At 44.6% G+C, this 17549-nt stretch overlaps 1 protein-coding gene across 3 annotated transcripts in view; it reads left to right on the forward strand.

Moving 5' to 3' along the window:
- The window catches only part of LOC121288228 (matrix remodeling-associated protein 8-like), a 54457-nt gene that overhangs the window by 15884 nt on the left and 21024 nt on the right, over positions 1–17549 (forward strand). For all 3 annotated transcript variants that reach the window (XM_041206695.1, XM_041206696.1, XM_041206697.1), the window contains exons 4-5: positions 9529–9630; positions 15989–16420. In XM_041206695.1, coding sequence (XP_041062629.1) covers positions 9529–9630; positions 15989–16420 — 534 coding nt within the window. The remainder of the gene's footprint in view (positions 1–9528; positions 9631–15988; positions 16421–17549) is intronic.

Genomic DNA, 17549 nt, shown 5'->3' on the forward strand with positions numbered 1-17549 from the left:
TGTTATCCGTGTTATCAATTAGCAAAAAGTAACAGGTGTATTTATAAATTGGAACAATTATTGTAAAATTCAAGAATAGTTTTGAATTTTATGCACATCAAGCTGATGGTTATTTACTCAATGGAGATTTCCCCACATGTACCAAAATCACATATTTCTGTGTTACTTATGGAAAGGGTTAGATTTTGATTAAAATTCTCAAAACTGTCCCAAAAATTTGCCTCCAACAAGTTATACTACACCAGTGTAAATTCTTCCATTTCCTGTTCAACCAGCTTCATGACAACTCTGAATAGGATTTTTAATTTACTGCCAAATAACATTGGATTGTTACATTGTACAATCTCATGCACCAGAATCTGAATGGTGAGAGTCCCCAATTTCATTTCACTCAAGATATTTACAGCTAGTAGGTCTGGGCTTAACTTGGATCTCCATCTCCATCCTTTCAAATTGAATGGGTGGGTATCTGTTGCAGAACTGGTTTACCAAGTGCCAACAGGCCCACTCCACCTCTGCCAAAACCACATGTTACTCTGGATTATCCTAGAAACCAAAGATAACCCTAGACTTCTTTTCTCCACTACCAACCATCCCTTTAAACGCTTGTCTTCTGTTCCCTCCACCCTCACCTCCAACAACAATTGCAAGGAGCTTGAAGACTTCTATGTCACCGCGATTGAGATCATCCATCCAGCTGCCTCTGCTGTAATCTCCCTTTCCCTTGCCTACAAAGCCAAGCTTCTGTCCAGGCTCCTATTACCATGAACTTGCATCTTTCTCTTGTTTCTCACTTGCCTCCCCTCGTGCACTGTCCTAGCTTATCATGTCCACCTCCTGTGCTCAACCTATTCCCACTTAACTGCTGATCACTCAACTCACCTTCTTGGTCCAATTTTAGTTCACATTGTAAGTAGTTCCCTTGCCTGGATAGTGTTGCGCTCCATTTCAAAATGTCCATCATCTCTCCCCACCCCTCCCCCGCCTCAAAAAACCCACCCTCAATTCCTTTGGCCTTGCAAGCTACCATCCATCACCAAAATCCCCTCGCTTTCCAAAGTCATTGAATGTGTTCCATCTCCCAAGTTCATGCTTTTCTTTTTTGCAATTCCATGTTTGAATCTCATCAATTAGGTTTCTGTCCCTAAAAGAGCACTGAAGCAGTCCAAATCAAAGTCACAAATGATATCCTCTGTGACTTTTGACAGTGATTTACTATCCCTTCTCATCTTCGTCAACCCAACTTCAGCTTTTGATATGATTAACCACAGCGAACTCTTCCAATGCCTTTCTTCTGTTGTTCAGCTGAGTGGAACAGCCATTGCTTGATTCTATTGATTCCTATCTGATTGTAGCCAAAGCTCTCCCACAATGGCTTTCCCTCTCACTCCTGCGCCGTTACTTCTGACATCCATCAAGTATCTACTCTTGACCCTCTCCTCTTCATCTTGACCTCTGATAACCAGCGAAGATATGTATGCTTTCCCTCCACCAACTCTCTTGATTCTTCCACAGTCTCTGTTGTTGGATTGCGTGTCTGACATCTAGTGCTTAATGAACCACAAATTCCTCCAGTTAACATTGTGAAGACTGAAGCCACTATCTTCAGCCCCTGTCACAAACTCTGTGTCTCTACCAATGATTGAAACCTCTCCCTGGTTACTATCCCAAGCAGAGCACATGCAACCTCAATATCCTCTTTGATCCTGAGCTGAGCTAACGCCTATGCCCCCTTGATCACAAATATCACCTAATTTCACCTTTGTAGCAAACCCATCTCTACCTTGGCATCTGCCCATCTTCTGTTAAAACTGTCACCCATGCTTTTGACACTTCCACACTTAACTATTCCAAAGGCCTTCTGGCTCCCTTCGTATCTTCCATACTCCATAAATTTCAGCTCACCCTAAACTCTGCTGCCCGTATGCTTTATAACACCAAGTCCCACTCGCTTGCCTAGCCTGTTCTTGCTGGCCAACTTTGGCTCCCATGTTTCGAAGTCCCCAATCTAACATCCTCACTTCTTGTTTAAATCACTTCATTGCTTTTCCCCCTCCAAATCTATATAACTCCCTCCAGTTCCACACCACCTCCTTCCCCTGAAGTCTCCATTTCTTCAGCTCTGGCTTCTTCCACATCAACCCACCATTGACAGTTCTTTCAACTGCTTATGTCCCATGCTGTGGAATTTCTACACATAGTCTACCACCTTCCTCTCCACATTTAACATCAAGAATTTGGTCACACCTCTTCTATGACTCAGCATCCATTTTTGTCTGATTATGCCCATGTGAAGCACCTTTGGGAGTTTCTCTACTTTAAGAGTGCTGTTTAATTACAAGTTGTTCTTGTTGTTGTTTCAAGCCAAGTCCCTTTAGGTGGTGTTACAAGTCAATTTGGCACCCTTTTCTTGTATCGCTGAAGGTGCCACCCAAGGACATATGCCCAAGCAATTCAGCTCTTGTGCACTGGTATTTTTTTTTGTCTGGTGAATCTGACCTGCAGGTTTGGAAAGGGTTTTTCTGAGCTCTGCAATGTGATTGTTGAATAAATATTAAGTCAGGGTGCTGAGATCAGTAACTTGAGATCAAAACAATAGAAATAGGAACAGGAGTAAATCATATGGCTCCTGGACCCTAGTCCGTCTGCCATTCAGTTTTTTCTTGCTCCTCATATCCCCTGAATCCCCAAGAGACCAAAAATCTGTCTATCTCAGCCTTAAATATACGCAACAATGGAGCATCCACAACCCCTTTGGGCAAGGTAATTCCAAAGATTCTCAACCTCTTGAGTGAAGAAATTCCTATCTCAATCCTAAATGATTGACCCCTTATCCTGAGAATGTGCGCCCATTTCATATCTATTAATCAATCCACGATTCATGCTATTTATTACCTTGAATTCTATGACCCTTATCTTGCCTATTAACTTTCTTATTTAATGCCTTTTGGAAATGCAAGTATGCTAAATCTACTGGCTCTCCTTTATCTACCTTACAAGTTAAATCCTCAAAAAACTCTAATAAAGTTGTCAAATACAATTTCACTTTTGTAAAATCATGTTGACTCTGATCATACAATAATTTTCTAAATGCATTGTTAATATTTTCTTAATAATAGACTCCAGTATTTTCCCAGTAACTGATGTCAGTCTTTCTGGTCTGTAGTTCCCTGTTTTCACTCTCCCACCTTTTCTGAATAGCGGTTTGCCAACTTCCAATCAGCTCCGACCAAATTAGAATTTAGGGAATTTTGGAAAATCATAGCCAGTGCATCCATGATCTCTGCAACTACCTTTTTTAGAACCTTGGGATATCGGCCATCAGGTCCTGGGATTTATCAGCTTTTATTCATAGGAACATGGGAGCAGGAATTGGCCATTGGGCCCTTTGAGTCTGCTCCGCCACTCAATAAGCTCATGGCATTACCATTACTGAATCCCCTACTATCAACATCCCGGGGGTTACCATTGATCAGAAACTGAATTGGACTAGCCACATAAATACTGTGGCTACAAAAGCAGATCAGAAGCTAGGAATCCTGTGGTGAATAACTCACCTCCTGACTCCCCAAAGCCGATCCACCATCTACAAGGCTCAAGTCAGGAGTGTGATGGTATACTCTCCATTTGCCTGGATGAGTGCAGCTCCAACAACACTCAAGAAGCTTAACACCATCCAAGACAAAGTAGCCTGCTTGATTGGCATCACATCCACAAACATTCACTCCCTCCACACCAATGAACCATGGCAGCAGTTTGCGTACCATCTATAAGATGCACTGCAGGAACTCACAAAGGCTCCTCAGACAGCAGCTTCCAAACCCATGACTGTTACCATCTAGAAGGACAAGGGCAGCAGATATATGGGAACATCATCACTTTGAAATTCCCCTCCAAGGCACTCACCATCCATACTTGGAAATGTATCGCCATTCCTTCACTGCCGCTGGGTCAAAATCCTGAAACTCCCTCTCTAGCAGCACTGTGGGTATACCTACACCACACAGACTGCAGTGGTTCAAGAAGGCAACTCACCACCACCTTCTCAAGGGCAATTAGGGATGAGCAATAAATGCTGGCCTAGCCGGTGATGCCCACATCCCATAAATGAATTTTAAAAATGGTTGACCTGGTTGTGGTCTCAGCTCCACTTTCTTGTCTGCCCCCCATAACTCTTGACTCCATTGTAATAAATGCCAACATTCCATTTGCCTTCCTAATCACATGTACCTGAATACTAACTTTGTGATTCGTGTGCCTGGACACCTAGTTCCCTCTGTACCACCGAGTTCTGCAATCTTTTTCCACTTAAATAGTATGCTGCTTTTCTATTCTTCCTGCTAAAGTCTTAGTCCCTTAAATTTCTCCGATATTAATTTTCTAAGGGCAGAATTTTTCGCTCGGCCGGCGGGTGCATGCCTGACTCGCTCAAGCGTGAAATAACGCGAATTGAGGTCGGCCAAGTGTCCCGGTGTCAATGCACACTCTTGCGATATTTCGCTCGGCGGACGCGCTCAGGAGAGGGAGGCGCACCCGCCATTAATTAAAAGGCCTGTTAAAGCCCTTGGCACACCAATTGCCTCCGAATTTATGTAGCCCATGCGATTTTTCAGCCATCGCACAGCAAAACGGGCAGGCGAGCAAGCCACAATTTGCAAAAGCTCATCCACGGACGGGAGAAGAAGGGGCAGCAGCATTGCCGATGTGAGTAATGAGGAATTTTGGAGATCGTGTGCTGCTGGTTGCTTATGTGAGCTGGGCAGCTTCATCTTGCTTCACAGCTGCGTTCTGATCATTTCAAGGCTTCATTTCAGGACTTATTGTTGTCTTTCTGTCCCCGAAAGATTCTGACTGTGTGGATCCTTCCAGGTATCAGACAGCCTTCCACAACCCTGGTAACGGGGATTGTGGTCTCTGCTGGAGGCATCTCCTCTGAGGAGGAACAGAGGGGCAGAAGGGAGAGGAAGCCGGGTGTCCCAATGCAGTTTCCAGAGGAGCGACCTGTTGGAGGAGAGGCACCGGCACAGGGGAGGCAGGGCTAGCTGACAGTCCAAGACGGAAGGGGCCACAGAAGACAGCACTATCCCACTGCCAGGGTTTACAGGTGGCAATGCAGTTACCTGAATATGTCCAAAGTGCAGTGCCAAAGGAGGCTCTGTCTCTCAAGGAAGACAGTGACCTCCATTTGTCGAAGGATCAGGCCTGAGATCAGCTCTGACTACGGGGTGCACACCCCATGCCAGTGGCTCTGAAGGCCATAGTGGCTCTCAACTTCTATGCCCCCAGCTCTTTCCAGGGTTCAGTGGGGGATTTGTGTGGAGTCTCCCAATCAGCTGTCCACAGTTGTGTCAAGCTGGTGACAGAAGCTCTGTTCAGGCATGCATTGACTTTCATTCATTTTCGCATGGACAAGGCCAGCCAGGCTGAGCAAGCCAGAGGCTTTGCAGTGCTTGCTGGGTTCGCCGTGTCCAGGGTGCCATCGACTGCACACATGTGGCCACCAAGGCACCAGCGGGTGAGCTGGTACCTTCGTCAACAGGAAGGGATTCCACTCCATGAACGTGCAGATAGTGTGTGATCACAAGATGCAGATTCAGCAAGCCTGTGCAAGGTACCCTGGCAGCTCCCATGATGCTTACATCCTGAGATACTCCCAGGTGCCGAGGCTCTTCAATGCTCCAACCTGACTGGATGGATGGCTGCTGGGTGACGAGGGCTATTCCCTGAAAAGGTGGCTCATGACACCTCTCTGCCACTCAAGAACAGAGGCTGAGCAGCGGTACAACAGGAGCCATGCCTTCACAAGGGCAGGGTTAGAGGAACATTGGTCTTCTCAAGATGCGCTTCCATTGCCTGGACCATTCAGGGGGCACACTGTAATACCCCCCAGAGTGGGTGTCACTAATAATGGTGGCATGCTATGCTCGACACAATCTGGCATTGGCAAGGGGGGACGCATTGGAGGAAGAGGATGTTGATGCAGCTGCAAAGGAACAGATGATGAATCCAGTAGTGAGTCCAAGGACGGGCAGAGTGAGGAGAATGCTGAGGACATGGACACAGACTGGGTAACCTCCAGGGAGACAGGGACACCGGGGACGCTTTGATCCAATGCTCCTTCAGCTCGTCTAACAAATAAGAACCATCATCACACACCAGGGCTGCAGCCTCCATACTCGATCCCAAAGAGCAACATTTCCTTGGCCACCAACATGCACTCTATGCCTGTGCAAGAAAATTTCAGGAGACACACATCCATCATTACATAATGGCCTACCCTGCACCTACAGAACAAATGAACTATACTGAGGCCAAAACCACGAAATAAAATCTCATTTAATGTTGCATGTGACACATTGCTGAACCAAACATTAACCGGTGTTGCTAATCACACCATTAAAAAAGTCAGAGCAAAATAGGGGAACAAAATATCACCCGTTAAAAGCCTGTCTTGTGCTTAAGGTGCTTTAAATTTATGTTTGCGGGTGCTACACCTAGGTGTTCCCCTCTCGCTGGCACCGGCATTGGAGACAGCCTGCTGAATCTGCTGTATTATTGGCCTTGATGACCTTGGCAGTCGTCCTCTGTCCCCTGGAGCCTGTGCTGGGCCCACCTGGGAGGAAGCAGCCAGTGTTACGGCTGGCATATCCCCAGTAGCTGCAGCCTCATTAAATGCCATAGTCACTGGCAGAGGGGCGGAGGAGCTGCTGACATCATCCGGAGCACCCTGAGAGGACCCCGCAGAGACAACAGGCAGCTTGTGCACTAACGTGAGGTCTCCCTAGACATCACTGTTCACCATCGATGGACAGGCACCTAGCTGGGATAGTGGGTGCCCAATCCATCTCCTACGTGGACGCTGACCACCCGATGTCATTGCCTGTGTGTGGGCTTGTAGGTCCGAGTGCATCCCCAGGGACCCCCGAATCTGTCCCTGGAGTAGCCTCTCCATGAGAGTCGCCACCTAGATGCAATACCTGCAAATGTAAATTTAAAGCACCTTAAGCACAAGATGGGCTTACCAAGGGTGATATTTTGTTCCCCTATTTTGCTCTGACTTTTTTAATGGCATGATAAACACCATGGAGGTGACATTGCGCTCGCCATGAGGGTCAGCACTGTGACCATGCTCTGCAGGGACTCCTCCCAAACGGAGACCATGGCACGCATTCCCTCATGTATCTCCGGCAGATCCTGCCACACACTCCGCTGGACTTCCAGCATCTGCTGTCTAATCGACGATGCCTGAGGCCCGTCATCAACCAGCGACTGAGCATTGTCCTGTCTCCAGCAATTCTCCAACTGCTGGCGCACTGACCACTCGCTGCTTCCACCTGCACCTCAAGTGAGCATGAAGTGCCCTCACCAATGTGCACTGAGATACTAGGTGGTAATATAATGCCCACCGAGGTGCTGGTATCTGTGCTGGTGCCTGCTTGACAGAGTGGGTGTGATGCAAGTGCTTGGAGAGCATGGTGTTCCTCCAGGGTCAGGGGTGACGTTCAGGGTCCTCAGTGCGAACGCCTACTGGTGAACCTAAAAGTGAGAAGAAGAACATATTATTAGTGAGAGTCATCACACTGTCACTCAGCATGCCAGGCACCTTGGTGAGACAACAGAGATCTGCATCATGTGCCCTTGTCTTTCGATTATCAATGGGGACTCTAGGTTCAATGTTTACATCAATATAGAAACTACATTAGAATGGTTGCACTATTCAAAATTCTCACCTCTGTGCACTGTACTCTTACCTTCGTCTGACACCCCAACCTCACCATGGCCGGTTGATCGAGGTGTATGCTGCCTCTCAAGCTCCAGGGCCCCCTGCTGAATATTGTTATGGGATGTCTTCTCCTGAAAGGATAGAGGAGCATTGATTAGTCCACTCTCTACCTGCAATGCCATTGCAGCCTGGCCAACCCCACCTGAGGAGCACCTCGCATGCTACATCCGAGTCGTGGCCCTCAAGCCACATGGCACTCAGTTTAAGCAGCCAGGGCTCACCCCCTTGGCCAGCTCTGGCGTTATTGACAGTTGCCACTCACACTCTAACACCCCTGAGGTCCACAGGGGGATGGCTAGCCTCTCCACACTGACCCATGCCAACATGGTATTCACCCTTCCTGATTGCAGCAGATCATTGAAGTGCTTCTGGCACTGCACCCATGTGTGCCTCACCACGTCGTGGCTGCTCACCCAAGGTGCCACTTCCTCCCATGTCTTCTTGATGAGGTGCAGTGGCCTCCTTCTCCCGTCTCTGGGGACAAGGGTGTTCCTTGTGGCAGCCACTTCCTCCAGGAGGGCTGCGAGACACTCATCGGAGAAACACGGAGCCAACTGCCCCGCCGACCCTGCCCTCCCACCTGCCGCGTCACTTTGCACTCAAATCCATAGCAAGAGTACAGGAGACATCCTTCCATGGCAGCCTTCCAGGGCCTGGGCCGCTTTTGAATCAGCCGCCGGGTCGACATTGAAGCCAACAGACATCATGCCCCCGCCCACCCCTTCTCAGAGCTTCCCCAGCTGCTTTTCACGCTGGGCGGGTCTTAATTGGCCCACCAGTCTGAAATCACCTTCTGGACCCGATTGCAGGCGACAGTCGGCTTCCCAACCAACTCCGCCGAGGCTGCCTGCCAAGAGCAAAATTCTGCCCTAAGTTCCCTACTCTCATTAGACCCTTGGTTAGGCTCTAATCTGGCAGGTAATTTGTCTGCACTGATGACACACAAAAAATTTGTTCAGCATCTCTGCCATTTCTTCATTTCCCATGATAATTTCTCGTGTCTCTGCCTCTCAAGGGAACTTTAGCAACTCTTCTTTTTTCTTTGCATGTAAAAGCTCTTGCAATCTGTTTTTATATTCCTGGCTAGTTTACTCTCAAATTCTACTTTTTTCTCTTTTATTAACTTTTTGGTCACCCTTTGCAGGTTTCCAAAACCCTCACAGTTCTCAGGCTTTTTACTATTCTTTGCAACATTATAAGTTTCCTCTTTTAACCTAATACTAGCCTTAACTTCTCTAGCCAGCCAGGGATTGAATCTTTCTCACTGAGTTTTTATTTTTTTTAATGGAATATGTTTTTGTTGAATATTTTGAATTGTTTATTTAAATGTTTTCCAATGTTTAATTACTACCATACCTTTTGGTCTATTTACCCAATCAATCTGTGCCAGTTCTCCCCTCAAATCTGGAAATTAATGGGAATAGAGATTTAAACTTTATACTTGGCCATGGTCTACAGTGCACAATATTCAATCCAGGAAGACAAAAGCTTTGATACTCCTGGTCAAGACTCATGAGTGCTATGTCATTCACACTATCATGATCAGCATATAATGTAAATGGTTTGGTTTGGAGATTTTATTGAGGAGTGAATCCTCTCATTGTTCATTCATTCCTTGATGTGGAAGTGATAATGGAAGCAGCTAATATTTGATTACTGATGTCTTCAGGTCTTTAGTTGTACCTTCTTTATCCAGTGCCTCAAATAAAGAATTCTAATCTCCTGTTATTTTTCTCCTTTTGCAGATGTTAGAACAAATGATCGAGGGATTTACTCATGCAATCTTCACCACCATTATTGTCATCTTTACGAAACAGTCAAAATTCAACTCAATATTACCAGATCAGGTAAGTGAAAGATAGGATTGACACAAGGTGGGGAAAACAGGCACAAACTGAAGCCAAATTTTTAAACTGTTCTTGCTGAGGTGACTGGGCAGTTTTTGTTCAAGCAAAGAAGATGAAGATATTAAAACTATGAAGGGATGGGACAGAGTATATAGAAGCAGACTGCTTCCAGAGATTGAGTAGTCTAGAATAAGGGATATAAATTTAAGATTAAATGTAAGCAATTTAGAACAGAAAGCATAAGGAACATTTGTACAAGAGGGGGCTCTGTGCTTGTGAAAAATGCTTCCAGAGTTAGTGATTGAAGGAAAGACCATGGGCAGAATTTTACAGTCCCCCAACAGGCGGGGATGGGCTGCTTATAAAATTCACAGGGTGGCGTTCCCACCACCACCCCCCCACCCCGCACCCGGACCTCTGAACCTGACCACAATTTTACAAGAGGTGTGCGAGGCCTACAGCACAGTTCACCCGGCCTTGCCCCAATTGAGGCCCTTAAGTGGCTTATTATTGGCCACTTAAGAGTTGCTTCCCACCCGGCCTCAATTTTGAGGCTGGTGGGAGGATTTCTGGGACAACGGATAAGCCAAGCAGGTGGCCCTGCTCAAGCCTCAGGTAGAAAGGTGGGCGGTGCCTCCATCAAGGGCCTCATTCCACTTCAGCTCCCCCTCCCCCCAAGGTCTGCCTCCTACAGGTACTCCCTGCCCCCTGGACTCTCCATCAAGAACCCCAACCCCTCTCCCCATCTCCCTTGGGCCCAACCTCCCGTCCCTGCTGTGAACCCCCGCCCCTGCACTTAACCTGGTCCTGGACTCTGGAACTTGGAATCTGGGCCTGGTGATGGCTACCACTGGCACCACTGGGGTTACAGAGCTGCTGGCCAATCAGACTGGCCTGAGGTAGGACTTTCACCCAAGTGAGGGGAAGAAGTCCCATCTCCAGCCAATTAACACCCGTGGAGTGGCATATATCTGCAGGGCTGCTGTATTTGGCAGGGACTCTTTAGATAGCCAGCGGGAAACCTCATCATCTGAAAAATCCTGCCCCATGTCAATATTTAAGAATAAGATGGTTGGTTGATAGATGGTTGGAGGAAACGTGAGTAAAAGGTTATGGGACTGGGACCTGCATATGGGACTGCAGCTCATTTGGTAGATAAACACCAGCAAGGACTCATTTGGTTGAATGTTCTGTTTCCATGTTGTAATTTAAATGTAATCCTATAACAGTAGTTTGTACTCACACCTCTCTCTCATCTGTCCTGTTTTAATTTGGAAATCCTGACATTTAATAACACTACCAAGATTAGCAGCAGTGCATAATACTCCAAAGCTGGAAAAAACACCTGATTTGATAGTCCTACAGAAAACAATGCTCCATCCCAAGCATGGATCTGAATTCTATCCTTGCAAAACAATGTAGGTGAAGAGATCTGGGCAGTGGTAACAAGTAGTTAAGATTATAAAAGACAAGAGCTCTCACACGTCTGAGTACTCATGAGATGTCTGGAACTCACTGTCATACCTGATGTACATTGCATTATTTCCAGATGATGAACAATCTTTTAAAACTTTTGTTTTGGCTGGATTATTTGTCTGGGTTAAGACTCTGGAGTACATTTTTTATTGAAAAGTAATGCCCATTACACCTGATCGTACTATCGATTTTGAGAAGGGTTGAGGCCTCTTTTCAAATAGGTGGGGCACTGTAGTATGTTCTCTATCTCATGAATTAATTGCCCTGAACAATCCAACTTGTCACACCTCTCACTCTTCTTGATAGTATCAATAATTAATTTTAGACACATCATGATTCCAATTAAAGCATGAGATCATAACTATATATCATTCAAATGGAATCACAGGGGTGAAAAATAGGAAAAGGCAGGGAGGCCCAACTATCCCAACTATTTTTGATAACCCAAACCTTCCCACCTTCTTCCCATTATTTCTCAACCCCCCCATACCCACCTTCTCCCTGTCTCTTTCAATCAATCTTCTCCCGTATCTTTTGACCCACCTTCTCCCTGTATCCCTTAATCCCACCCATTCCCCATCTCCCAATGTGCCTTAATCCCTCTCCAAAAGTATTCTTAAATGTGTCTTGACCTCATTTACATCATCTATCCATGGTAACTCATTCAACGACCTGATTACCTCTGGGTGGAGCGGAGTGGGAGGCGGGGGGAGTGGGGTGGGGGTGGGGGCAACAAAGAGGAATATATTTGTTTAAGCTTTCTGTTGTACAGATTATAAAAAAGAATGATTTGAATTGAGTTAGTTGTATTTCACAAGCCTCAGAGTACTGATGCCATCAAGCAAGGCAGTGTACTGCTATTTCATTCTTCGTAACAGTAGTCAAACCTAGAACGTGCCAGAGCTGTATGCCACAAAGTGATAGGTGTGGATCTGTGCATATGATTGATCACTTCATGTCAATGACAGACCTTTGTTGGGTGAAATACTCAGACTGAGAGCCACTCTTAACCATTAGAATACAAAGAACTTCATAATGATGCCATTGTTTATTAGCAATGAAATAGTATGCCATAAGCATTCTGCGACAAGATCTTCCTATTACTCAAAAACTAATAAAATATACAGCAGTGGAATACAACGACAGTGTCAGTTTTTTCTTGTACTATTTCACAGACACATAGCTTTCAGTGAACCGGCAGAAGACAAACCAGTCAGTCATTAGCACTCCAGGGAGATTTCTGTAAATACAGTGAACACAAAAAGGCTTCCCACAAAAATGTTTTACCAGAAGCGTTTCTATTTTTACTTTTGCTGAAACAGTAAACACTCCTTCAGTGTTTTCTTGAGCGTTCCACTTGGGACGGTCTTTAACTGATTTGGAAAGGACTGCAGCCAATCCAGAGTTTAGGAATTGAATTTTTTTGTGTTAAGATTTTTCAGGATGGTCTTGAATAATAACAGGATAGGACATTTGGGATGTATTAACCCTGAAATTTAGTGAACATTAGGAGATTATTACAAGCAAATACTGCATCTATATACTCATAAGTAACATACCCATCAGGGACTAAGAGCTGCTCCTATCAATATTTGTTCTCAGCATTAAGCATCAAAAAGTGCTTGACTCCATCCCATATTCATATCCTTAGTCTCAGGATATGATGTATTTCTCGTATCATGTGCTATCCCTTTGTCTAAACTGGAGTTAAACCAGCTCTGTCCATTTCTGCAGAACATCACGCAGCCTGCTTTTGATACAAAACAGCCAGCTGCTGTCATGCTCCAGTTCTTTCAAAATGATCTGGTCTCAGTGCTTTTCCATGATATATCTATTCTAACCTTAACACTGCCAAATTACATTAATCCTTATCTTCTAGGCAATTGGCAAGCTTAATCACCTACGCTAACTATCCCTCGATGCTCTGTGTTAAGTTGTCAACCTATAATATTTAATGTTTTCTTATATCATGCTCTGATGAAAGCAGACTATTGACCAGCCCTCTACATGAATGGGTCAGAGCCATAATGGGGTGGGGTGTGATTTAGGATACGTGTTGTTGGCCAGGATATTGCAAAAGGCTGATCGCCACCAAGGAGGACAGATCAGAGCTGGTTGCTACCGCTGACTGGCATGTCCCCCTTCCCAACAACTGAATTCAGAAGGAAAGTAAATGAGTGTGGAAGGAACTCACTCTTGAGCCCACTCTGGTTGTGGATCACTGGTGGGTCATAGGGAAATGTGGATTGGAAAGATTTTCAATAGGCAAAAATAAAATCGAGAAAAATGAAAGGATAGGGAGAAACTCAATTGCTCTGTGACTGGGTGATTTTGAAAGAATCAGTTGAAGCAACACCTTTAGCTGGGAGGGAGCTCTCCCCTGGGGTGCCACTGCAGAGTGGTAGGGGAAATTATGCCTAGGAGGGTGGCTCTACAGAGGAAAGAGGAAGTCCCTAGTGAACGGCGTTGGTCCCTGTTGTGCTGATGGACAGAGAGGCTCTACTGAGCAAAGGTGACTCTCAACATAAAATTTGAGGTGATTCACTTTTCAAGGTTGCCTGACTGCTGTGATAACCCTAATGGAAACATTATTTGTATTCCTTAAACCAGAATACAAGATGCAAGCTGGATGATTCCATTGCCCAAGGTGTAAGAGTAAAATCAGCTGCTAGGTTTCTGGAGTTTTTATCAGAGACTCTCTGCATGGTGAGAAACAGTAAATATTCGCTATGGGACTGGAGGCCAAGAAAGTGAACAATGATATCTTTTGGCATAAAAAGTCAAATTTGGAAAACCTATCTCCTTTGATGTTTCCACTACTAGGTTCAATAAATATAAGTTAGTCACCAACAAATCCAATAAGGAATTTAGGGGTTCTGATGAAAGGTCATCAACCTGAAACATTCCTTCTCTGTGCTCTCTCCACAGGTGCTGCCTGACCTGCTGAGTATTTCAAGCATTTTCTGTTTTTATTTAAGGAAATTAGAGCAACTTCATCACTTAGAGAACACTTAAAATGTGGAACAGAGTTAACATTCATTAGCTCCATTTCTCTCTCCACAGATGCTGTCAGACCTGCTAAGTTTTTCAGCATTTTCTGTTTTTATTATATTTCCAGCATCTGCAGTATTTTGCTTTTAACTTATGATGTGGAACTTACTACCGCATGGAGGAGTGGAGGAGAATAGCATAGATGCATTTAAGGGGAAGCTTGATCAATACAAAATGAAGGATGGAATAGTACAATATGTTGATAGGATGAGATGAAATAATGTAGGAAGCGGCTTATGTGAAGCAGAAACATCGGCATAGACCTGTTGGACTGAACAGCCTGTTCTATGCTGTGGACACTATGTAACTTGCAATCACATAAGTACTGAGTGAATTTTGCCTCAACCTTACATTAATAGTATGCATAAAAAGTATCTTTCTCTGATACAAAAGCCAGTTTCACTGACAGGAATTGTCATATCTGGCAGTGCTTAGTTGCTTTAATTATTTGCCCCTTTTGAGATCTATAGGACTTGCTATAGGTCCCAGAAGAAATTTAACAGCAGCATGAAGAGCCTTGGCTTCTGAAAGCATAAATACTTCAACTACTTATTAAAATGCTTGTTACCTCCCTCAATCTTTCCTCTTACAAGCTATAATGACCTATTGAGCCTGGTGTAACCCCATTATTAAATAGCATTCAAACTCGGGCATTCTGAGCACATTCTGCTATGTTGCACACCTACAAACTCAGCTTAACCTTTAACCATTCTGAAACAAATACATGACTCCATGGTTTTGTCTTTTGGCCTGTCCTATTTTATAACCTTTAGCGATACAAATATAAAAATATTATAACCACATGAGCTTCCAGTTAACCTTTTCCATTTTGAATTTCCATGTCTACGTTTGTTATGGAAACTGCCTATGTAAACTTGTCACACTGTAATTGCACCTTCCTGCCAGTGGAGGCATTAACAGTGGCACCATTAGAAAGGAAATGTAATTATAGTGGGATAACTTTACTTAGGGCAGAACTTTGCCCTCGTCGGGCAGGCTTGGGGTCGGGCGGGAGTGGTCAGGAAGCTGACCACCTCCCCCACTCAGGGCCGGACTGCAATTTCACACAGGCAGGACAGTTAAGGCCCGTCCAGCATGAAATGCGTGCTTCAGCGTTCAGCGCTGCCTGTGTGCAGGGGGTGGGTGCGAGCATGCAAGTTTACGTATGTGTGTGGGTGTGCACTGGAAAAGCTCCCTGAGGCACAGAGCTGCCTCAGGGAGATTAAGATATGAAAAATTAAAAATAAAGCATTTTAAGATGTTAGAAAACACGTTCCCTCATGTGACTCTGTCAGGGACATGTTAAAAATTAGTATGAAATTTAAAAACATTTTTAAAAATTACAGATCGAAACCTCATCCTGCCTGTGGTTGAGGGTTCGCAAAAAATACAAAGACCACTTGGCCTTCTTGCCTGCCTGCCAACCGTAAAGTTCGACGGGCAGTGAAAAATTTAAATCAATTAGATTGTCAATGAACTTAATAGGCCTTATAATTGTCAGCGGGTGTGCTGCCAACTCCCTCGTGCGCCTGCTGACCGAAATATCACACGTCATTTTATGCTCGAGCGGGTCGGGCGCGTGCCCACCTGCTCAACGAAAAATTCTGCCCTTAGTTTCTACTTGAAAAGGGGTGATAGAAATTTAAATGGGTAAGTATAAAATTAAGGCCACATGAATCACTTTAAAATGAGGACTGAATAATGTCTCTATATCTTGGTTAAAATTAATTCAAGAACACTACTTGCACTTAAACATTCCATGTGCATTATCACAGATTGACTAGTATTTGTTACTTATGCAACCCCTAACTGAGGTGCTTTCTGTTTACAGCAAAAAAGGTGAGGAAATTTTGGGATGGAGAGAAAGCAGTAATGGTGGCCTTAGTTGGTACAACTGTGGTGCTGCCTTGTGAAAATCACAACCACATTTGGACGGAGAGACACAGTGAGGAAGAGCAACAGGTGGTCCATTGGGACAGATCACCTCCTGGGATCTGGCATGACCAGGCTGACCGGCTGATTGATCTCTACGCTTCTGGGGAGCAGCGATCTTATGGCCCTCAATTTGTCAGGAAAAGGATGAATATATCAGAGACAGCATTCGCTGATGGTGACTTTTCGCTGACGATCTCTAACCTTCGCTTTGGTGATGAAGGAATCTACTCGTGTGATTTGCACCACCATTACTGTGGGATTCATGAGCGACGCATCTTCAACCTCTTTATTACAGAGCCAATCAGAATGAACTTTACACATAAAACATGTAAGAGTTTTTTGCATTATGTTTCCATAATAATTGTACACATTAAATTTATAGGAGCCCATCTGTTACTTTAGGTGTTACATTCTGCAACAAAAAAAGAGCAAGGTAGTCTTAATTTTTTTATTTTTGGTTTTATTTTTCTCCCTTTCAAACAGACTTTGGGACAGAATGGCCTCTTCCTGTCCCTGTGTTCCTCCCCTCTTGAAGGTACGGAACCTTGCAGGGTAGAGTTCCATTCTCTATGTGTTAACCTACTCAGAGTTTCAGCATGTTATCAGTTGAGGTATCAGTTTAGCTGGTCCTGTTCTTATCCAATATGCATATTTTCAATAGGGGTCACTGAATAATAACCAGGAGTAGGAACCCTGAGGAAATTTTCACTAGCTCTGGGATGTTGACACTTTAACACACTTGCTGCTGCCATGGCCAAGAGTAACTAACTCAGAATAGACTGGGATTTGAACTACATCTCAGTGCCTTTTACACACTTGGATACTAAGGAAGCTTCTTGCAGTCTCCGTACTGCACAGTGGCAGAGGTCTACAGCACCCTCTCTTCATTCAGCTGTTGTTATGTGAGGGCAACAGTGATGTTCAACCAATTAAGGAGATAGTCTGAGGTGATCTCACTGTGGATCTTAAGCATGTCACTTAACAGACCATGATATCTTATTGGCTGTACTTGTTGACAATGTTAGATGCACAACCTTTAGACTGAATGCAGAGATGTACGAAAAGCAATTGCAAAAAGTCAAAGACTTTGATTGTGTTGTCTCTTTGCTCTCTCTACTTTGCTGCTTCTTTCTTCCTATTCTATCACTTTTTGCCTTCCTTCTAACTGTGTTTACCTGTCTTTCTCAGCCTCCTTCCCATCGCTTCACTTCCTTCATTATGACCCTCTTTGCACCTATCTCTCATCTATACTTAAATCAACATTTATTTACAAACAAATGACTATCAAAGCAAAAAATGGAAAATTGTGATCTAGCTGTGGTTCATATTGTGAGCTAACTCTGATTACTGAGGAGGTTCAGTTGTGAGCCAGTCTTAATTGAATCATAGAATGGTTACAGCACAGAAATGGACCATTCAGCCAATCCAGCCCATACTAGCTCTACGCAAAAGCAATT

The sequence above is a fragment of the Carcharodon carcharias genome, chromosome 15 (genome assembly GCF_017639515.1).
Source record: "Carcharodon carcharias isolate sCarCar2 chromosome 15, sCarCar2.pri, whole genome shotgun sequence".
In the NCBI taxonomy this organism is placed as follows: Eukaryota; Metazoa; Chordata; class Chondrichthyes; order Lamniformes; family Lamnidae; genus Carcharodon; species Carcharodon carcharias.